Genomic DNA, 22,088 nt, shown 5'->3' with positions numbered 1-22,088 from the left:
TAACAAACAAATGAGAATTTAACACCAAAGGTTGAATAACTAGTAACCTTCTCTTGAAGTTAAGCTTAGCTGCTAGGTTGTTATCTTATTTATACTAGCAAGTTGAGAGTTTTCTAATATTTGGCTTCCAAACCAAATTCTGTCTTATATCCCCTTTCAATGTTTCTTTTGTGTAAAGATAAACATCAAATAAGAGGACTTCCAGGTGTGCACTGGACAGGAAGTGACAGATTTCAAAAGTAACTAGTGCAAAAATCACTGGTGAGACTTAGCAGTAGAGCACTTGGCTGGGAAGCATAAGGCTCTGAATTCAAACTCTGGTACCGCCAAGACACAAAAATATAAACAAAAACAAGGGAAATTCTATGAGAGGCTAATTGCACTGGGGCATGGTGGGGGGAAGGGTTACTCAACTGATGAAAACTTGTTAGGGACAGATATGAATATTTCTTGGTAAAGTTAGGCCTTTATTAACATAGAATCCTTAGAATTCACTCCTTTCTAGTTGATACCAAGTATTTTCATCAATATTATTTTCAAAATATATGATTGAAATTGGAAGAGGTAGATTTTATTATTTTCATTGATTAGAAGAAATGAAAATACTTTAATATAATAGATTTTTGTATTTCAAAATTTGATACCACCAAGTCATATACAATGTATATTGTATATATATAATATATATAAAGTTATGTACTATACACATGTATAGTGCATATGTGTATGTTTATGTGACATAGAGAGAAAAGACCTAGTTTTATCATTATTGTCAAATCAAGTTCTGGTTTTGTAAAGAAAGCTCTTATTTTGGATCATGGTGAATTTCAGAATCTGAACATCAACTCTGAGAGTTAATGTACAGCATGCTAGGAGAATGTTTGAATTTTTTTTATCATTTATGTGCAATGTTTTCCAAAGTCCCAACTCCAATAAACATTATTTGGATTACTGGCTTCTTTGATACTTTACTTATATATGATTTAGTTCATATCTGACATTTCCCTGTAATGTTCTTAAGTAAAAGCTTGCATGGCTCTTACTTAAATTTGTATTTAAGTAAATGAAAATTTGTATTTAGTTCTTTAATGTGTTTGCAGTAAAGACTAGAGTTCTTTTCCCCGAGGAAGTGAACACACAGACAAGGTATGAGGCTCAGCTACTGTCCTGAAGGGAAACATATAAGTAGACACTGGAGTCAAAGGGTTCAACCTCAAACACAAAAGAATTCTTCGACAGTGCTGTGAATTCAACCCAAGATCCTCAGCATGCTAGGCAAGCACTCTGCTCTTGAGAACTCTATAGCTCAATTGTGAGGATCTGGATCTGTTTTTCTTCACCTAATATGAGTTGAAAATTGACTCCCTCTCTCTCTATATATGTATACATGTATAAACTGGACAATGAGTACCAACATGATATTTTCTTTTTCCTTTTTTTTTGGTGTACTGGGATTTGAACTCAGAACCTCATGATTGTTATGCCATGATACTTTTGAGCCACATCTTTAGCCCATTTTTCACTGGTTATTTTGGGAGTAAAGTCTCACTTTCCTGGGTGAGGCTGCACTGGAGACATGATTGACCTACTTTTAGGTTTTTTTCATTGCTGATGTCTGCCTCCCTTCCTTGGAGATGGAGTCTCAAAGGGCTTGAACTCTGGGCCTGGACACTGTCCCCGAGCTTTTCAGCTCAAGGTGAGCACCACTTCCAGTTTTGTACGAGATAAGAGTCTCATGGACTTTCCTTGCCCAGGCTGGCTTTGAACCGTGATCCTTACATCTTAGCCTCCTTTATAACTAGGATTATAGGTGTGAGCCACTGGCACCCACCTATCTCAAGGACTTTTATGCCTAAATTGACCTGATGCTATCATCATCCTCAAAATCCCAACCTCTCACAAGGCTTGGGGTGGCAGGCACATGCTACTGTGAACTTATGCTGAGGGTGACCTTGAACTGCAATCCTCCATTATTAGCCTCTCAACTAGTTAGGATTACAAGCATGAGTCATCAGTGCATGGCTAGGTTAACTCTTTGGTTTGGATTTTTCTGTAATTTGATATACACATTAAGGGACAATAATGATTTTTTTTAACCTCTGAAAGTAGAATGAAATTATGAGGATTCTTTATGTGTAGCATTTCCAGTTGAAATTTAAATAATAGTCTTCATAGGACCCTGGTTTCTCTGGTTGATCATTGTTTTTGTTAGCAGGAGTAATTACTATGATAACAGATGTGGGAAGGCAGGTTAAGGTGGCATTGTTATTTCCTTTGAGGAACAAGTGTTTGTGATTTAACCTCCAGATGTTTTCAGAGGCTATGAATTTGGTAAGCCAGGTGGATAGGAACCCTGCTATGGCTTCCAACCCTGCATGCTAAGCATCTGAATTGGTGTACAGGTGTTTTAGTTTGAGCACACGCTTGTCAATATGAGTAAACATAAGAATCATTCATATTTTGTCCATATATACTCAGAAGTCAAAGCCAAAAATAACACTGAAACTTCTGAATGGGAAATATCATCAACATAACAATCTGATAAAAAATTTAGGTTGAATATCTATCTTCAGAATGCTTGCCTATCCTGCTGATGGCCCTAGATTTGATCCCCAGCACTGTCAAAAACAAACTCCCAAATCCCCCTAAATCTACCTTCCAATATTGTCTTTTAAAAAGTTTGAGGCAAATGTGTTTGTGTTATTGATTGTGGTTAAATTAAAATAAATATTACTAGAAACTTAGAAACACTAGTCCTAGAAATCAACAAACCATTTATTATGAGAATCATTTTCTTTTGCATACATAAATTTGAATTGCCTAGGAAAAAACATCAATATCTGAGTCAATATCATAAAAGCTAATTTAAATGTGAAGTTCTAAAATGATCTTATCCAGTTTATTTTACTTGTTCTCTTTTTTATACATAAGAATATATTAAAATTTATATGTAATGCATTCTAAAAGAGCTTTTCCAATAAATGTCAAGTGAATTTCCTGTACAATAGAAAAGTTCTAGGTAGAAATGTAATTAGAAGTTCTTTTTGATTTACTGGCTTATGAAGCTGGTGCTATCTTTTGTTTGGATAAAGTAGATATCCATTACTTCATAGGATTATTATGAAAGATTGAATGAATTAATGTATGGAATGACTTTAGATAGGCTCTAGTATTTTATAAATGCAAAGTAAAATGAGCAGTCATTATGGTCGATCTGGGAACAATGGCATCACTTTGAATAAAAATGCATTGTTAATAATGACACAATCTTAATTGTGCTTCTGTTTTACAGGCACCTCATTCTGTCTTTTAGGACAGGCCATTGTTTTCTACTTACATTACAGTCACATTTGAAGAAACTGATGGAACAGCTCGTAAATTGGCTTCATCACAGTCCAGTTCCAGACCTTGGCACAAACAACGCACGGGCACAGAACCTACCACTAAGAAATGAGAAAGTGGCAAGAAATGACGAAAGTGAGGGCCCAAAAAGGCAATGAAGAGAAAGAAATGAAAAGCTATAAGAATATGACTTAGTACAAAATTTGCCACATCTTACCTAAGTAGTATGGGCAATGCTTTAAATTAGGATTCCAAAGCTTGCTTTTCATTTAGCTTGAAATATTATGCTTGAGCATTAACATTTGGAAATATACACATTTACCAGCTCACCATTTTTTTTTAAATAGCAGATGACTCTTCATTTGTTTCAAAATGTGTGCAAGCATCTGCTTTTATGTTCCCAAAGAGAGATGAGATAATGTATGATGGAGTTTAATGTTCATAGGAAGCTTCTACTTAATAATCAACACTTTATTAATAGCATAATCAAAATCTTTCCTGGGACACTAAATCATTTTTAACCAGCAAGAAAGAGAAGAAACAAACACTAACTGATAACATTGATGGTCTTTTTTTTCTGGAAAATTGTAGTTCTTCAAAAAGGTTTTTATTTTATTTTTAAAATTTTTACTTTCCAATTATTTGTTTATGTTTCTTCCATTATTATTAGCTAGAAATTACTAGCATGTTAAATAGAGATGAGAAACAGAGCCAGGCACATGTGGCTCATGCAATACTCTTAGCTACCCAGGAGGCTGAAATCTGAGGACAGTGGTTCAAAGCCAGCCAAGGCAGCAAAGTCTGTGAGATTCTTATTTCCAATTAACCAGCAAAAGCTGAAATTAGAGCTGTGGCGTAAGTGGTAGAGTACTAGCCTTGAGAAAAAAAGCTAAGGAAGGGACACTGTCCAGGCCCTGAGTTCAAGCTCCAGTACTGAGGAAAAAGAAATGGGTAGCAGAATCTAGGCAAGATAGCTCATACTTGTGATCCTAGCTTCTCAGGAAGCAGAGATCCATAGGATTCTGGCTCAAGGTCAGTCCAAGCAGGAAGTCCATGAGACTCCATCTCAACCAATGAAAGCTTAGTGTGGTAACAGACACCTCAAGGTAGTTTTTTTTTTTTTTTTTTTAGAAATGGGCTTTTTTTGTCTTACATAAAAGTGAAGCATGCCTAAACCTTCATTTATGGCTGTAAACATTTTTTCTGCACACACATTCATGCTGGATAATGGAAAGAGAAAAAGAATAGAATGTATACTGTTGGTTGTCTTAAGAGGCTGGATTTGTAGATAGCCTTAAGAAGTGATTCTGTTCATCAAAGTCCACCTGAGCCTTACAATATGTCCTATAGCTAAATATTCTAATAGATTCTTTAAAAAATTGGTATAATAGACTCAGTCTGATACCTGCTTTGCCAGGCAAAATGAATAGTAGTAAGAGTAGCAAGAAATGACTCCCCTCTGCATTGACATATGTAGCCCCATACTAATACAGGTTTACATATGGAGGGCAGACTGTGGGAGGTGTAGACTGTCCAGATGTCCCAAGGGAAGAGTTTTTTCTAACTGTTGCCAAATTAGACTATGAAGTTGGTAGCTGAAACCAGAAATACATTTTTTAAAAAATACATTTTTTAAAAATTAAAAAATTAAGTACTTATCTAAAAATGATAATAGCTACTTTAAAATAGTATAGGACAAGTGAAACTTTCTATGAGAATTTTCTGCTCCCAAGCTTTAGATGTCTGACCTATAGAGTAAAGCCTTCAGAGGACAGACAGGTAGAGAGCTCCTGGGTATGACTGTATTAAGCTCTATGGCTACAGGCTTCGAGCTAGAAATGTATTCCTTAACATGAGGGGACATGTTTTTGCCTTTCTTCCAAGTAACTGCAGAGCCTCCTTTACAGGATTATAAGAGTTCAAGATCACTATTGTTTCACTATTTGATGGAAGCAAGACTGGCAGAGAACTCCCCAGGAGTTTGGCATAGTAAGAATTCCTTCCTAGTATGGTCTAGGATGTGAGTGTGAACTTAAGTTGTGGGACATGATGACATGTCCTGAGGGCAAGAGAATAGGAAGAAAGATGGAAAAGGAAGGCAGCCAATCAGCATGCATCCCTGGGACTGGTGTAGGGAGTGGATTTCTCATATATACAGACTGAATGAAAATAATCTACATCTTTTCTACATAATAAAATAATCTACAAAATAATCTACATCTATTCTACATAATCTATATCTAATCTACATATTTTCTGGGTTTTTTGTAATAGGGCAAAATGAAAAATAAGTAATGAACAACAAAAGAATAAGCAAACCATGCTGCTAAAATAGATTATAAATTATGTACTGTATTTAAAAGAGTTTATGATAAGATACTGGATTATGCTAAAATGTTAATTTAAGTTTTGATAAATATGGTTTGCCCAGGAAATTTTAACTAGGTTGAAACAAAATGATGTGAAATAAAATAAGACAAGTAATGTACCAGCAACTTCATACTAGTAACCTTTGAATACAGTGTGGTTATTGGATGGTCATTTCCTCCTAAAATCCTTCAAATTTAACTCTGATAATGTATTGATTAATCATAGACATTATGTGCTCCATGATACTGATCTTGAATATATTTTAAAAAATATGAATTGTTTTATCTAGCCAAAAACTGATGATAAGGCATTCTCAGGTTAATTCCAGATAAATTTGTATAATAATCATATATAAAGTAGGAATCTTTTTTAAAAAATTTCTTGTAAAGGACAGTAGGAATCTTAATTTAGCTTTCGCTCTATGATTTTATATTATATTATTCATTCTAGTTTTACACAGCTTTTAAGTTGAATAATATTTAATCATAGTCAGCTTTCAGTGGATCATGCCTATAATTCTACCTACTTAAGAGGCTGAGATCTAAGGAATGCAGTTTGAAGTCAGACCAGGCAGGAAAGTCTGTGAGTCTTGTCTCCAATTAACCACCAAAGTGCCAGAAGTAGAGCTATAGTTCAGGTGTTAGAGAGAGCTAGCCTTTACCAAAAAAACTCAGCAACAGTGCCCAGACCCTGAGTTCAAGCTCCAGGATTGGCACAGACAAAACAAAAATTACTGGGCTGGGAGTGTGGCTCAGTGGTAGAGGGCTTGCCTAGCATGCATGAAGCCCTGGGTTTGATTCCTCAGTACCACATAAACAGAATAAAGCCTGAAGCGCTGTGGCTCAAGTGGCAGAGCACTAGCCTTGAGCCAAAGAAGCTCAGAGGCAGTACTCAAGCCCTGAGTTTAAGCCCCATGACAGGCAAAAAACAAAACAAAACAAAACAAAAATTTCCTATTTTCTCTATACTAAAGTGACTTGTGTATTTTTGATCTATCATTTATTGGTGACTTCATGCCTCATATGATTTGATTGGGTTGGGTTGGTGGGTGTTGCCTGACACAGCAGCCTAGGAAAGTTATGTTGCCTACTATTCTCCATCTTTGATCTAATGGCCAGAAGAGGTCAACTGAGCTATGGACATGCTTGCTGGACTTTTCTCAGGGAGGATTCTCTTACATAGTTTTCTTTGATATTCCCTTTCATTCACCTTTTAACTTTTATTGTTTATAATCTGCTTAGCCATATTTGAATTGTAAATTGCTAAAAAAAATTGGAGTAAAATGTAAAAACTTGCAGCTAAAATTTAAAAAGGGATATCAAAATAATTCACAGTAAAATAAAAATTAAAAACACCTGTGTTTTTAGACAGCATAGTATAATTTATTATTTTTTGCGTTATATTAGTACTTAAATTGTACCCATTAACTTTTTGTTCCTCCAAAAGCTTTTAACTTTTTAATAATCAAATTATTAACTCCCTCTTCCCTGGAGGGCTAATTATCCAGTTCTCCTCAGTGAAAGTGAATGGCTGAGATGGTACCAAGATTATGCTAAAATGGGAGAGATGGGCATTCCTTAACTGATGATTGTTAGCTTAATAACCTCATTGTGCAGTGAATATAAAATGTGAAAAATTTGAAAAGCCAGACTTTACAATTTGTGAAAAAAGTACAGCAAGGTGTTTTCCCCCTCCCTTGGCCTTTTTTTTTCTACTGGTCCTGGGGCTTGAACTCTGGGCTAGGATGCTGTCCCTGAGCTTTTTTATTCAAGGCTAACACTCTACCACCTGAGCCACAGCCCAGTTTTGTGGTTAATTGGAGATGAGTCATGTGGAATTAAAAAAATATATTTTATTGTAAAGCTATTGTACAGAGGGGTTACGGTTACACGAGCAAGGTAATGAGTCCATTTCCAGTGTTATCCCCTCCTTTGTTTTTCCCCTACCATCACTTTCCTCCCCACCTCCCCAACTCCTCCCTCCCCACCCCCAGAAGTTGTAAAGTTCATTTTCAGTGTAGTGTCTTGTACATCTCATTGTTACAATGGGTCATCCTGTATCCTTATTTTAGCATTTTGTTATTTCCCTTCTCCTCCCCAAATTAGAAAAATGCATCTACAAGATGCAGGACACCAGAATCAAATACAGTGACAACAGGGGTTGTACCATGGGTGAAGAACATACAAAGAAACAAACAAACAAAAATCACATAGTACATTATTAGTACATTAAAAAGAACAACAAGAAAGATAAAATCTCATGTTCCTATCTTGGACTTCATTTCACTTAGCATCAGGTTATATGGTCATATGTACATAGCTTTAGACCTCTTCTGCTTGTCCTAGACATACACTAGTTATTGAAGATATAATTGAAGAAATAATAATGGCCAGTAGACACATGAAGAAATGCTCAACTTCTCTAGTCATAAAAGAAATGCAAATCAAAAAAACATTGAGATTCCACTTCACCCCAGTTAGAATGGCTATAATCAAGAAATCTAATAACAACAGATGCTGGGGGAGATGTGGTGAAAAGGGAACCCTACTGCATTGCTGGTGGGAATGTAAACTTGTTCAACCACTTTGGAAAGCAGTATGGAGGTTCCTCAAAAGACTCCATATAGAGCTCCCCTATGACCCAGCAATCCCACTTTTAGGCATTTACCCAAATGATCACAAACAAGGCCATACTAAAGCTACCAGTACAACTATGTTTATCGCAACACTATTCACCATAGCTAAGATATGGAACCAACCCAGATGCCCCTCAGTAGATAAATGGATCAAGAAAATGTGGTGTATATATATATATATATTTTCATATATACACATATATACATATATACACATATATACATATATATATACACACACAGACAGACAGACACACATGCACACACACACACACACACACACACACACACACACACACTGGAATTCTATGCCTCCATCAGAAATGGAAAGACTTGGAAAAAATTATATTAAGTGAAGTAAGTCAGACCCAAAGAAACACAGATCCCTTGGTTTCATATGGAATTTTTTTCCCAGTCTGGTTTTGAACCATGAGACTCAAATCTTAGCATCCTGTGTAGGTATGATTACAGGCATGAGCCACTGGCACCTAGCTAGCCCTTGCTTTCTGCCAAGGTTTTAAAAATCTACTGTCAAGGCATAGACATGCATTTCATAGTTAATTAAAATATGTAATATTTATGTAAAAGGGATTATTTTCATAACCTTTCCTGATCTAAAATACTATAAAGTTAACCCTAAGTATTACCCTTCCACGTGCCATACAGTAGTTTGTAAATTTTTGGTATATGAGTACACATAGCAGGTTATAATTAAGAAGGCTTTCTTTATAAGTTAGATTCCCCCAGAAGAGTTTTGTCTTGTAAATGTTAAAACCCAGACAGCTGTTCAGTTATTCTATAATATGTTTTGTAAAATAGTTAATTTTGGTTTTAATATTTGAAATAATTGATAACTCTTGTACTTAAGATCCCTGAAACATTTTAAAACAGATTTTCCAAATTAAAGCTACATCTCTTTTTCCTGACTTCTTTTTATCAGCATACATTAGTTGTACAAAATAATAGGTTTTCATTGTGACGTTTTAATACATGCATGCAATGTACTTTGGTCACATTCAACCTTGTTACCCTTCCTTCCCTTAAATCCCATTATGAGGCTGCATCTCTAATAAAGTTTGCAACTAGAAAAAAGGGTTAATTACCTTTTAAGATTTTGAAAAGAAAATGTTGGACTCAACTTTTAAACACTTAGTGGGAATGGAGGTTCAGTTATTCTGACTACTCACGGCATTCAGATGTTTCTGCCTTGAAGGGATATGGGGAAGTCATTCGGTAATAATTAGCAAAATATTTGTCCAGTTGCAGAGACCATCCGTTATTGTCTCCTAAAAAAATCAGATAGCAGGAAAGTTATAAACAAACATATAAGCAAAACAAAACAACAGCATCTAGGTGTTTGGGAAAATAAGTCTCAAGCTTGTTGATTATTTATCCTCCAGGAAGTTGGTGCAATTGTAGCAAGACGATGGGTCCCTAGTCTCCCAAGTTTAATAAGAGTGCAGTGATCCTGCCTCAATTAGTATGTAGACCACACCTGAACAAGAGGTATTTGAGACATACTAAAGTAAAGCACACTGCTCTTAGCACTTTATTGTTTCCCTAAATATTCTTCAGTCATTCAAACTTACGCTGGAGATATACTAACATGGATAGGTGGCTGTGATGATTACATTTAGAAAAAAACAAACAAAAAAAACAAAAACAAAGGGAAACACAACCAGTGTGATCTCATTCTTTTTTCAGAGATCTCATTCCTTTTTTCTGCTTAGGCATTCTGGCATTCAGTGATTATTCTCTCTTATTAAGCAAACAAAAATAACAAATAACATTGTTTCATTCATTAATTTCATCATTATTTATTAGTGGAGTGCTGTATTTTAGATCTTCAATAGCTCTAAAAGGCCTATGTGTTAAAAGGCGTGGTCTCAACGTGGTGTTATTGAGAAGCTCTTGAAACTTTAAGCGGTGGGGCCTAATGAGAGGTCTTTTGGACATTGGGGGTGTGCCCTCAAATAGGACAGCAGGAGTCCTGCTGTTTCTTCCACTCTCTGTACTTTTTACCACCTCCTTACCTGATCATGAAGTGAATGGGCTTCTTCTACACTAGACTCTGTCATCATGTTCTGTTTATCACAGGCCAAAACAATAGTACATGGACTGTGAGCTTCTGAACTGTTAGCTAAAACAAACCTTTTGTATTTTTTAATTTGATCTATCTCAAGTAATTGTTATAATAATAAAAAATTAATTAGTAGAGGGATGAGAAGAACATAATTTTCGAAGTGAAATACCTCAAGATGCTTTAGTTGTTTTTAGGTGTAAGGGAGAATAAAGACACTTGTGAGGGAATGGACTAGTGGAAAGGGGTTGGAGCAGTTTTTCTGGAGGCCTTTGTGCATGGTATAAAACTATTTTCTTGGTCGAGATTTGAATGCAATTCTCTAGAGGTACTAAGTTTCTTTTTTGGAAACAGTTCCAGGATTCTTGAAAAATATTCAAACATATGAACACATTCAAATAATAATATTAAATATTAATAATAATAGCAGCCAGGTGCCTGTGGCTCATGCCTGTAATCCTAGCTACTCAGGAGGTTGAGATCTGAGGATCATGGTTCAAAGCCAGCCCAGGTAGGAAAGTCTGTGATACTCTTATCTCCAATAAACTACTAGAAAACCAGAAGTGGCACTGTGGCTCAAGTGGTAGAGTGCTAGCCTTGAGCTAAGAGTGCAGGGACAGTGCCCAAGCCCAAAGTTCAAGCCCCACTACTGACAAAAAAAAAATTAAATCTAGCATTGCTTTTTGAAATTATTTCTGCCATACACAAGACAGTTGTTCTTGGGATGGCTTTGTACCAACAAATTCTTCCCCTTTCCTGCTGCACCTTCTCAAGAGCTATAGAATATTCTGGAAACTTGGCATCCTGAGATGCAGAGGGACTGATAGGATGGGCCTTGTTCTTTCCTTCCTAAGGGGCTTAAAGTCTGGAGTTGGGGAGCAGCTACCAGGGACAGCCCTGGCTTAAGGTCTTCTTTTCTGAAATAGGATGTCCCTCAAAGCTTTGCCCAGTGAGTCACATTTCCCCAGAGGCACGGAACCCCGTGGCCCTTTAGCACTGCAGTTAAGACCTTACATCTTGAGTAGCTTTCCTGAGTCTTGAGGGTCCAGCCCTCTATGGATCTTTAGCTCCTTTTGTTTCTTGATGCTTTTCTCCACAAAACAAATCAATTCTATATAACTTGATATCTGTGTATTTTGTTTTGTAGACTGAGACAAGTTGGTAACCAGAGCACAGTGAAGCTTCTTTGCGACCCTATGTAATAATTCATAATTATTACATAATTACATAATTAATCAGATAATTCATATGCCTTATTACTCAGGTCATATACTTCAACCTTGTTTAGTTATATAGATTTGGTAAACTCACTTCATATCCATGATTTCAACTCTAATCCACAAATTTGGAGATTATAGCTCTAGTCTATACTTTTTCTTTCTATTTTTCCTTTGCTTTTCTTTTTTATTTGTGAGAATCTTCTTGTGTAGACTAGGCTTGCCTTGAACTTAGATCCACCTGCCTCAGCCTTCTGCATGCTGGGATTACAGATATGTGCCACCACACGTCATTATCTAGCCAACACCTTTTCTACCGTGAGGCATAGTTTCCAAAAGTACCAGTTTCTAAAATGAAACTCATTATCTTTTTCTATATAAACTTCTTACTTTCTAGATACTCTGGATTTGTGAATAGTTTTCACAATCTATCAAACTTCCCAAATCAGAAAGGTTAAATTTATTGGCATATACTCATCCTTATAACTTTCCTATTTTCCCTTCCATTTGTCCTTATTTTCTCCTTCCTTCCCTTCCCCGTCCCTTCCCTTTCCTTCCTTTTCTTTTCCTCTTCCCTTACCCTTCCCTTCTCTTTCCTTTCCTTTCTAACTTCCTTTCTTGTTGGTACTGGGGCTTGAACTCCAGACCTCTTGCTTGACTTTTTTTGCTTATGGTTTATGCTCTACCACTTGACTCATACATCTAATGTAGAACTTTTCTGGTTAATTGGAGATGGACTCTAAAGACTTTTCTGCCCAGGTTGGCCTCAAACTGAGATCTTCCAGGTCTCAGCTTCCTGAGTAGTTAGGATTAGTGATATGAGCCACCAGCACTTGACTGTTACTTTATTTTATTTTTCATTTTTTGCAATTTTGCATTTGAGCTCAGGGCTTCCTGATTTCTAGGAAGGTTCTCTACTGTTCAATGCATGTCTCCAGCCCTTTTTGCTATAGTTGTTTTGCTGTGGTCTTACTTTTTGCCTATGTTGGTCTGTACTGTGGTCTTTTCCCACCCTTGTTTTTAATTTATTTATAGCTAGGATGACAGATGTGTGTCATGAAGGTCAACCTTTTCAATTGAGATGGGGTACCAAGAACTTTTCTGCCTGAGCTGGACTCTAACCATGATCCTCCTGACCCCCATCTTCCCAAGTAACTAGGATTATGGGGGTGAGCCACTGGCACCTAGCTTGTTTTTCCACTTCTCATTCCTCTATGAAGATTACATTTGGGAAGGAAAGGCATTCTATCATAAATACTTAGACTTGTAAAATTAGACTTCCTTTTAGAAATCCCACTAAAAATAAAGTCTGGAAAGATTATTGAAATATTATACTTATCGAATTCCTCTTTCTTTAGCATTCCTTTTTAGTTTTTAAAACTTCTTTACTACAGAAGATTAAAAAATTAAAGTAGCAAAATAGTATAATGCCATGTCAATTCAGAGTAGAGAGACTTGGTAGAACTCAGTTATAAGTGTAAACTTCAGCTTAGGACTCCAGGAGGCCCCCAGGAGGCCAGGGGAGCCAGGACAGGGAACCCTTGGGCTCTGATAACAGGAGGATGACATCTTAGCTGAAGAGACAGGAGGAGGAGAAGGAAATTTGAAAGATTGCTTTCATAGTGCCAAAAGGAGCCCATAGCTTCCTGAGTCTGCTAGATATGCGGACACCTTCCTTTTCCACTCTGTTTCCAATTTAGAATACGTTCTTATGTTTTAGAAGTTGATAACTTAAATCTATATTCTCAACTCTCAGCAATAAAGGTTCTTGGAACTGACAAGTATTACCATTGGATGCACTACTGGAATTTAAAGGTATTAGGGCTTGAATACGGGGCCTTTTGCACTTGTTTGGCTTTTTTTTTGCTCAAGACTGATGCACTGCCGGTTGAGCCAAAGCTCCATCTCTAGATGCTTTTGCTGGTAAATTGGAGATAGGTTTTGTAAGCACCCTTTTCTCCAGCCTAGAATGTTTTCTTTTCCTTGTTCTCCTTCTGAAGGGAGTGAAGATAGCAAACTACCAAGAACACAAACACCAGTTGGGTTATCTGCCCTGCTTGCTTTTTAAGATGGTGGCAATCCTGTTACCATCAGAAAATGGGACTGTCTGGGGGAAGGGAATTCTGTGCAGACAATACCCTCTGTCTTCTTGTCAGGATTTAGTATTTTTGTTTTTAATTTTTGTGCCAGCCCTGGGGCTTGAACTCAAGGCCTAGGTTTGCCTCTTAGCTTTTTTGCTCAACGCTGGAGCTCTATCAATTGAGCTACAATCCACTTCTGGATTTTTGCTGGTTAATTGGAGAAAAAACTCTCACACATTTTCTTGCTGGGGCTAGTTTTGAACTGTGATCCTCAGATCTTAGCCTCCTGGGTAGTAGAATTACAGATGAGCATGACTGACATCTGCTATGTCCAGGTGTCTGTAGACATGCTGTCATGTTCATGGGTTGCTTGTCCTCAGCCTGTGCTACCCTTCTCAACTTTCTGGAGCCAGATCTCTTGGCTTGGAGCTCCCACAGCATCTGTGGTCCTCTGTGCTGTCTGTGTAGTGACACTTTCCACCAAGTCTTCACTAATCCTCTGATGTAATAATGATGCTTCACACACCCCTGCCTATCTGCTAGGATTTTAATCAAATTTCTATTTCTGCCTCTGAAAAGAAAGTGAAGAGGCAGACTCTCATAGTTTATGACACACAGCAACAAAAAGTGGCTCAATGTCTAGTTTTGGCTTCCTGGTTTAGTAGTCTCTGTTATAAATTATTAGAATGAGAAGAAAAAATTCTGAAGGCCATATAGAGGAGATGGTTCTGGTCAATAAAAACGTAAGAGTTTATCCAGGTGCCAATGGCTCATGCCTGTAATACTAGTGACTGAGGAGGCTGAGAGCTGAGGATTATGGTTCAAAACCAGCCCTGGCAGGAAAGTCCAATTAACCACCAGGAAACTGGAAGTGGTGCTGTGGCAAAAGTGGCAGAGTGCTCGCCTTGAGCTGAAGAGCTTAGAGACAGTGCCCAGGCCCAGAGTTCAAGCCCCACAACCAACTAAAATAACTAACCAAACAAACATAAAAACCAGAAACCACCCCCGCCAAAACTTAAAGCTTTACATGATCAGCTCAATAGGACCTTGGGAACTTTCATGATAACCCTGAGAGAAGCTCCCATCTTGCTCACTTGTCCTGGGATTAGGTCAGAATTGATTCAGTCCCAAATCATGTAGAAGCTGATCCAAAGGATTATGAGGTTTCAATGTATGCAAAGTTCACATTTTGCCATCTCTCTCCATTTTTAAAATCTGGTACTAAGGCTTGAATCTAGGGCTTCATGCTCTCAATAGGCTTTTTCACTCATGGTTGAGTCATGCCTCTAGTCTGACATTTTGCTGGTTAACTAGAAATGGAGTTTTGCAGACTTTTCTGTTGGGGCTGGGTTCAAATCTTGATTCTCCAGGTCTCAGTCTTTTAAGTTGCCATGATTACAGGCTTGTGCCTGGCTGCTCTAGTTATTTTGGAGATAGGTTGTCACTTTTTCCCTGGGCAACCTGGGTTGAGGTCCTTCTATTCACACTTCCTGTTGGGATAACAGGTACCTGGCCACCACATGCAGCATTTTTTGTTGAGATGAGTGTTTTGAAAACTTTTATGCCCAGTTGGGACTGAACAGCTTTCTTCCCCATTTTTATTTCCCATGTAGTTAAGATTACAGATGTGAGCCAACAGAAGCCAGCCCTTTGGTCATTATTATCATCTGCACTTACAGATGGATAAATTGATTCTGAGAACTTTAATCATTTGGCTTAAAACAGAATTATTAAAAGAAACTAAAAATTTAGAATAACAGCTAGGTGCTGGTGGCTCAAGCTACTGAGAACACTGAGGCCTTGGGGGACTGAGATTCAAGGACAGTTTGTGAAGAAAAGCTCACTAGATTCCATTGCCAATTAACCAACCAAAGCCAGGCTGGAGGTAGAGGATCAGTCTAGCAAATTCAAGGCTCTTAGTTCAAACACCAATACTGACCCCCCCCCCAAATTTGTACTTTCTTTTTGTTTCCAAGCTAAAGAAAGTAATCAGTTTATAGCATATATATCCCCAACATATATCAACATATATATCATATATATACATATATGCATATCCAATACATATATCATGCATATATATATATATATATATATATATATATGCAACTTCTGTGTTATACTAGTTTTAAATATTTGTTATTTTCTGTTTCGGTTATTGAGGTTTATAGAGGTTCAGAGGATGATACTTCCAACCTATAGTTCCTGGCATGCTAACTTTCAATGATGCTAGAAGGCCTCAGATGTAGCCTTAGAAGCAGTTTCTCTCTGTCTTCTGCCCTCTTATCTTTCATCCCTTTTCCTCCTCTCAAGTGAGTTATAGAAACCAGACTTAATCTTCTCTAAAGAAGCTCTCTCCTCAAAGCAAGTTACAAAACCTACAAATAAGGCTGTCATTTTTTCCTTTGCCATTCTGTGTAGGAGCTGGCCAGAAAGAAATTCTCTGACTTGTCTCACCTTGTAATTTCTTTCTTTTTGATTGGTCGTGGGCTTGAACTCTGGGCCTGGGTGCTGTCCCTCAGCTCTTCAGCTCAAGGCGAGCGCTCTACCACTTGAGCTACAGCACTACTTCCGGTTTTCTGGTGGTTTATTGGAGATAGGAGTCTCACGGTCTCTCCTGCCTGGGCTGGCTTTGAGCCGAAATCCTCAGATCTCAGCCTCCTGAGTAGCTAGGATTACAGGGGTGAGCCACCAGTGCCTGGCTTACCTTGTAATTTCTAATAAAATTCTTATTCCAGAAGAGGTCCTGTCCCATATTAGGAGGAAAGGAAAGTTCTTTTTTGGTTAGGCCCAGAATTAGCTGAAAGGCAGGCTGCCTCAGTTTCTTTTCTGAGACTACTAACATTACTACACACCTTTCATGTATCACTTTTCTATATAGCTGTCCGTTCTTCATCAAATCTAAGCATGAAAAACAGTCCTCTTGGGTCTTTGGGATCTGTGTTTTTTTTTTTTTTTTTTTTTTTTTGGGTCTGGTCGTGGGGCCTGAACTCTGGGCCTGAGCACTGTCCCTCGACTCTTCAGCTCAAGGCTAGCGCTCTACCACTTGAGCCACAACACAACTTCTGGCTTTTTTCTTTTTGCTTATGTGGTGCTGAGGAATTGAACCCAGGGCCTCAGACATGCAAGGCAAGTGCTCTACCACTGAGCCAACTTCCCAGCCCCATGGGGGATCTGTGTTTTTGAAAGCTCTAGCGTGACATCAAACTTTGATTAAATAAATATGTTTGCTTTTCTCTTGCTAACTTGTCTTACTGTGGAAGGAATGGGAAAGGAAAAGGATGGTCCTTTCCAGGCACTTTTGTCAGAATTGTGTGAATAACACAAATATCCTTTTAAATAAAAACCAAGAAGTAGTTATTAGTTCGAATTTAATTTTGTTATTATTTTTAGTCATAGAACCAATGAAGATTTTACAAATCATAAAGTATTGCTGACAATTTTCAGAGCAGCATTATGGACTACTAGACATCTATAAAATTACAAATGAATCATGGAAGTAGATGGGTCATTTGGTTCCAGGTATGTCAATATATTGATTATTCTTTGTGTGTGTGTGTGTGTGAAACTGGTGCTCAAACCCAGTATCTGAAGCATGCTAGATTAGCATTCTACCAATACACCACATCTCAGCTGCTTATTGTATAAAAATAACATAGACTAAATTGTACAAGTGTTTGTGCATCTGCAGAGAACCAGTGAGAAGTAGGCTTTGAAGTCTGATGAGGCTGCCAGGGCTGGTATCAGTCTGGGAGGAGCAAGGGCATTTGTTCATGTCGTGTTCTTGACATTTTCACCCAGTCTTGAGAAATAGCAGGGAAGTTAGGTGAGACAGCTACTAGAGCACAGAGCTGTTTTGTGGGTGGAGCCACGCTGATGCTATGAAATTGACCACAGGAAGGCCTGGACCACTTCATGATTATTTTCTTTATACTGATTTAGTGTGTCTTGTATTTAATTGAGCCTTTAGAAATAGACTATTTAAGTTGTCATTTTTTTAACCACTAATAGTGCTTAAAATTATAGCTTGGTGTCCTTTCCTGATCCTTTGTCTGTACCATTGCATTCTAGCCCTGTGATGTTTAAAGAAGAGAAATACAGATCGTCAGAGACAACAATCTAGTCTAACAAATAGAAATGATGCAGTTCACCCAGCATTCTTTGCTCTTTCTCATTCTTACTCTTTCTCTTATTTTCTGTTTTCTCTGTCTGTCTTTGTTTCTCTAGCCTTCTCTCTCTCCATCTTTGTTTGTCTGTCTGTTGCCCTGTTTGTCTGTCTGCCTGCCTGTCTGCCTATCTGTCTGTCTCTGTCTCTCTTCTCTCTTACACACACACACACACACACACACACACACACACACCCCTCTGCCAGGAAGGAAATAGGAATTTCTGACCAACTGAAAGAAATAGGACAAACCTACTTGCATTTCCCTAGGTCAGAGTGTTTATTTCATGGAAAAAGTTTTAAAATAACAAATTCTTCCAACAAAAAAGTTTTTGTAATTAGGTTTTAATCTTCTTTCTGCCTCCTCAAGGTATTTCCTTCTTATTGTCCCTCACTTCCTCCCACCAGAAAGCAGGAATATTGAACATGAGAAATTTAGCCAACTATAAAGTTAGAATGTTAACATTTTTAAAGAAAATAGAAAATGTATGTGTTTCTATATTTTACATCTCATAGTCTTGATATTTTAGGGATATACTGAGCTGTGAGCAAACTGTTTTTTTTTTTTTTTACTTTAGTAAGTGGTTGGCTAAAATTGTTATTTTTTTTTAATTGAGGCAACCTAGGGTAATGTAAAGAGCAAGTTAGAAAGAAAATGATATTTTTACCTAAAAGATGATATAATGATTCTGTGAGTAAAATTTAAAGCATAGATCCCTAGAAATCTGGTCTTGTCTGCTGTGTGAGCTTAATATTGTTGAATAAATGAGTGAATGAAGGAATAAAAATCTTTCCTTAAAAATACTCTAGAGAAAATTTAATCCTGTTAATGGTAAAATAAAATTCTAGGCTCTACCTTGAGGTTCTGAGCAATTGAGCCAATGTGGGGCCTAGAGAGTTGTGTGTTTTATGGAGCAAGTCTTAGAGGATCTGTATTATGAGATCTTCCACCATCAGCCATAGCCCTCCAAACCCTGCAATGAGGAGAGCTTGATTTAGCCACCCAAAGTCTTGTGTCCCAGAGGGGGCATATTTCTTTCTTTAGTGAAGCTCTTGCTGACTGACAGCTATAGACAGGTAGTCCAACAGACTCAAATAAGATTCACACAGTTGGCCCTCAATACAAGGGCCTTTTGCATATACTATTTTATTGCATTCATTAAATTTTTTTCTTTCCATGATTCTTTATGTATATATTTCATCTCATTATATTATGATAGGGAATAGTCTGAACCTATGTATTATTGTATACCTTAGTGACTGTGGGAGGTACCTTTAATATATAGTTTAAATATAGCTCTTCCTGGCTCTTATAAGTGTATAAAGTACATATTATGCTAAAACAATTCAAATGTTCTTTAACTTACAGTGGGGCTATATATACTATGTTGAAACTGTTCTAAGTAGAAAAAAACCTATTGGGGGCTGGGAAGGTGGCTCAGTGGTAGAGTGCTTGCCTTGCATGCATGAGGCCCTGGGTTCGATTCCTCAGCACCACATAAGCAGAAAAAGCTAGAAGTAGCTCAAGTGGTACAACGCTAGCCTTGAGCTGAAGAGCTGAGGGACAGTGCCCAGGCCCAGAGTTCAGGCCCCATGACTGGCAACAAAACAAAACAAAAACTACTGAACATCATAGCTTAGCAGCTCAGCACAGTAGAATATGGGATGTTCCCTTCTATGGTTGTATGGGTGGCTGGGACCTGTGGCTTGCTGTACTGCTCAGCACCATGAGAAAGTATAGTTCCATAATCACTCTCTAGGTGCTGTGAATTGTCACCATTGGGAAGCAAGTTTTATATTCACTTTGAGTGTCTATTTAAAAATGATTTCTGGACTCCAATCTCTTTTATTTTATATAAATGTATATATATATATGTATATTTTGTTGTTGTTGTTGATCCTGGGGCTTGAATTCTGGGCCTGGGTGCTGTCCCTGAGCTCTTCAGCTCAAGGTGAGCACTCTACCACTTGAGTCACAGTACCACTTCTGGTTTTCTGCAGTTAATTGGAGATAAGAGTCTCACAGAGTTTCCTGCCTGGGCTGTCTTTGAACCGTGATCCTCAGATCTCAGCCTCCTGAGTAGCTAGGATTACAGGTGTGAGCTACCAATGCCCAGCTTTATTATATATGTATTTCTAAGAGTAGGGTGTAGGAGCCAGTTTCTTATGGTAGCCCTGTAGGTGGCTCAGCTGCAGGTGGTCACCTGCAGGTTTCTTTAGATTTCCAGGGGCAAACCTGGGTTCCTTTTTTTTTTGGCCCTAGGGCTTGAACTCTGGGCCTGGGTGCTGTCCTTTAGCTCTTCAGCTCAAGACTAGCACTCTATCTCTTGAGCCACAGCACCACTTCCAGTTTTCCAATTGGTTTATTGGAGATAAGAGTCTCATGGACTTTCCTGCCTGGGCTGGCAGGAACTGCGATCCTCAGATCTCAGCCTCCTGAGTAGCTAGGATTACAGGCATGAGCCACCAGCACATGGCCTACCTGGGTTCTTTTGATGTCTAGGTTTGTTTTTTAGAGGTTGTGGGAATGGAACCCAGGCCCTTCTACATGCTGAATAAGTGGTGTACCATGTGTTACATTTCCAATCCTGTGTGTATGTGTGTGTGTGTGCTGGGCCTAGGGCTTGAACTCAGGACCTGGGCATTGTCCCTGAGCTTCTCAGGGCTAGTGCTCTACCACTTGAGCCACAGCTGCACTTCTGCTTTTTTGGGGGGTAGTTTATGGGAGGCAAGAGTCTAATGGACTTTTCTTCCCAGACTGGCAGAACAGTGTTTCTCAGATGTCAGTCCCCTGAGTAATTAGGAATAACTGAGTAGTTAGCAGGCTGTCATGAACCATCAGCTCCAGGCTACTCCTGGGTTTTGAATAATGAAAATTAAGGGACTTAGATCTCTATCAGATCAAAGGAAGGTATGATGATTCTGTATAATATGTGGGTTGCTCTTTCATTAGGATGAAGGAAATCAGCAGTTAGGTTATAAAGTATACGCACTATTGGTTTATTCTTAATTCTCACATTCCCTTAACTTCCAGCAGTGATTTCTAGGACACAGCCAAGCATCTTGTATTCATAAAGTGATGATCCCCAAGAGGAGAAGATGCTGAGCCCCTGAGTCCTGGTTTGTAACCTAGCCAGACAGATCAGTTCATCAAACTAGCTGTGAGGGATTCCTTGAATTTTAATTTGCTGGAATAATGTGTTTTTTTCTGGGGTCTTCATGTCATTGGAGGAACTGTCTGGAGAAATCTAGGCATCTTTTTAAGTAAATTGAGGCCACAAAGAAGCTATCTCTGTATCTTTATCTAGCAGGAAACATTCTGAAAGGGACTTCTGTGTGGAGGGTTAAGGACTGTTGTTTTTATTTTGCCTTAATTTTTCTTGTTTTTCAGTTGGTTTCTCTAAGTTATTTAAAGTTGGGTATAGAGATCTTCCTGACTTAGCCTGCTGAGCATCTTGGATCATAGATGCATAGCACTCAGCTTGTAAGCATTGTTGTATTAACAATACTTACAATTAGTATGTTTATTAACAGAAAAACATATTTGAAAATAAAAATAAGTTTGTATTAGAGAAGGAAAAGGTTCCACTGCTTATACTATTTTGAGAATAATAAATAAAAGTCATTTTGAATAGATAATATGTATATTGTATGATATAATATAGAATATATGATATGTTATATATAATGAATATTGTATATTAATAAAATAATTTAGGAGCCATATCATTTTTCTTCCTATATTTTCAAACTTAAGAAAAACACACCACCAACCTCAGTAGAGTCTTCTGAAATAGAACATCTAACTTGAACATCAAACTGCTTGGCATTCTGATAGGTAAATCAGAACCTATTTAGAAGATCTTCACTAGCCATACAATGGACAAGGGTCTCATATTTAAAATATACCTTGAACTCAAAAAATTAAATCCCCCAACAATAAATCTTCAAAGAAAAAACTGCCCAATAAACAAGTGGGCTAAAGACTTAAAGAGAAACTTCTCTGAAGAGGAAAGAAGAATGGCCAATAGGCATATGAAGAAATGCTCAACCTCTCTAGCCATAAAAGAAATGCAAATCAAAACAACATTGAGATACCACCTCATCCCAGTTAGAATGGCAAAAATCAAGAACTCTAATAACAACAGATGCTGGAGGGGATGTGGACAGAAGGGAACCTTACTGCATTGTTGGTGGG

General features: G+C 37.8%; 1 protein-coding gene across 3 annotated transcripts in view; it reads right to left on the bottom strand.

The window, feature by feature from the left end:
* Positions 1-22,088, bottom strand: part of Rxfp1 (relaxin/insulin-like family peptide receptor 1) — a 130,005-nt gene that overhangs the window by 44,345 nt on the left and 63,572 nt on the right. Inside the window, exons 5-6 of one of the 3 annotated variants that reach the window (XM_013029821.1) lie at positions 9,535-9,633; positions 3,338-3,443 (exon numbers count right to left, since the gene is read on the bottom strand). In XM_013029821.1, coding sequence (XP_012885275.1) covers positions 3,338-3,443; positions 9,535-9,633 — 205 coding nt within the window. Of the gene's footprint in view, positions 1-3,337; positions 3,519-9,534; positions 9,634-22,088 lie in introns of all 3 variants that reach the window. The other 2 variants (XM_013029820.1, XM_013029822.1) reach the window with 2 other exon arrangements.

This window comes from Dipodomys ordii, unplaced genomic scaffold (assembly GCF_000151885.1).
Source record: "Dipodomys ordii isolate 6190 unplaced genomic scaffold, Dord_2.0 Scaffold123, whole genome shotgun sequence".
Taxonomy (NCBI): Eukaryota; Metazoa; Chordata; class Mammalia; order Rodentia; family Heteromyidae; genus Dipodomys; species Dipodomys ordii.
Note: the sequence above shows the minus strand (reverse complement) of the source record. Positions and strands in the feature narration are given on the sequence as shown.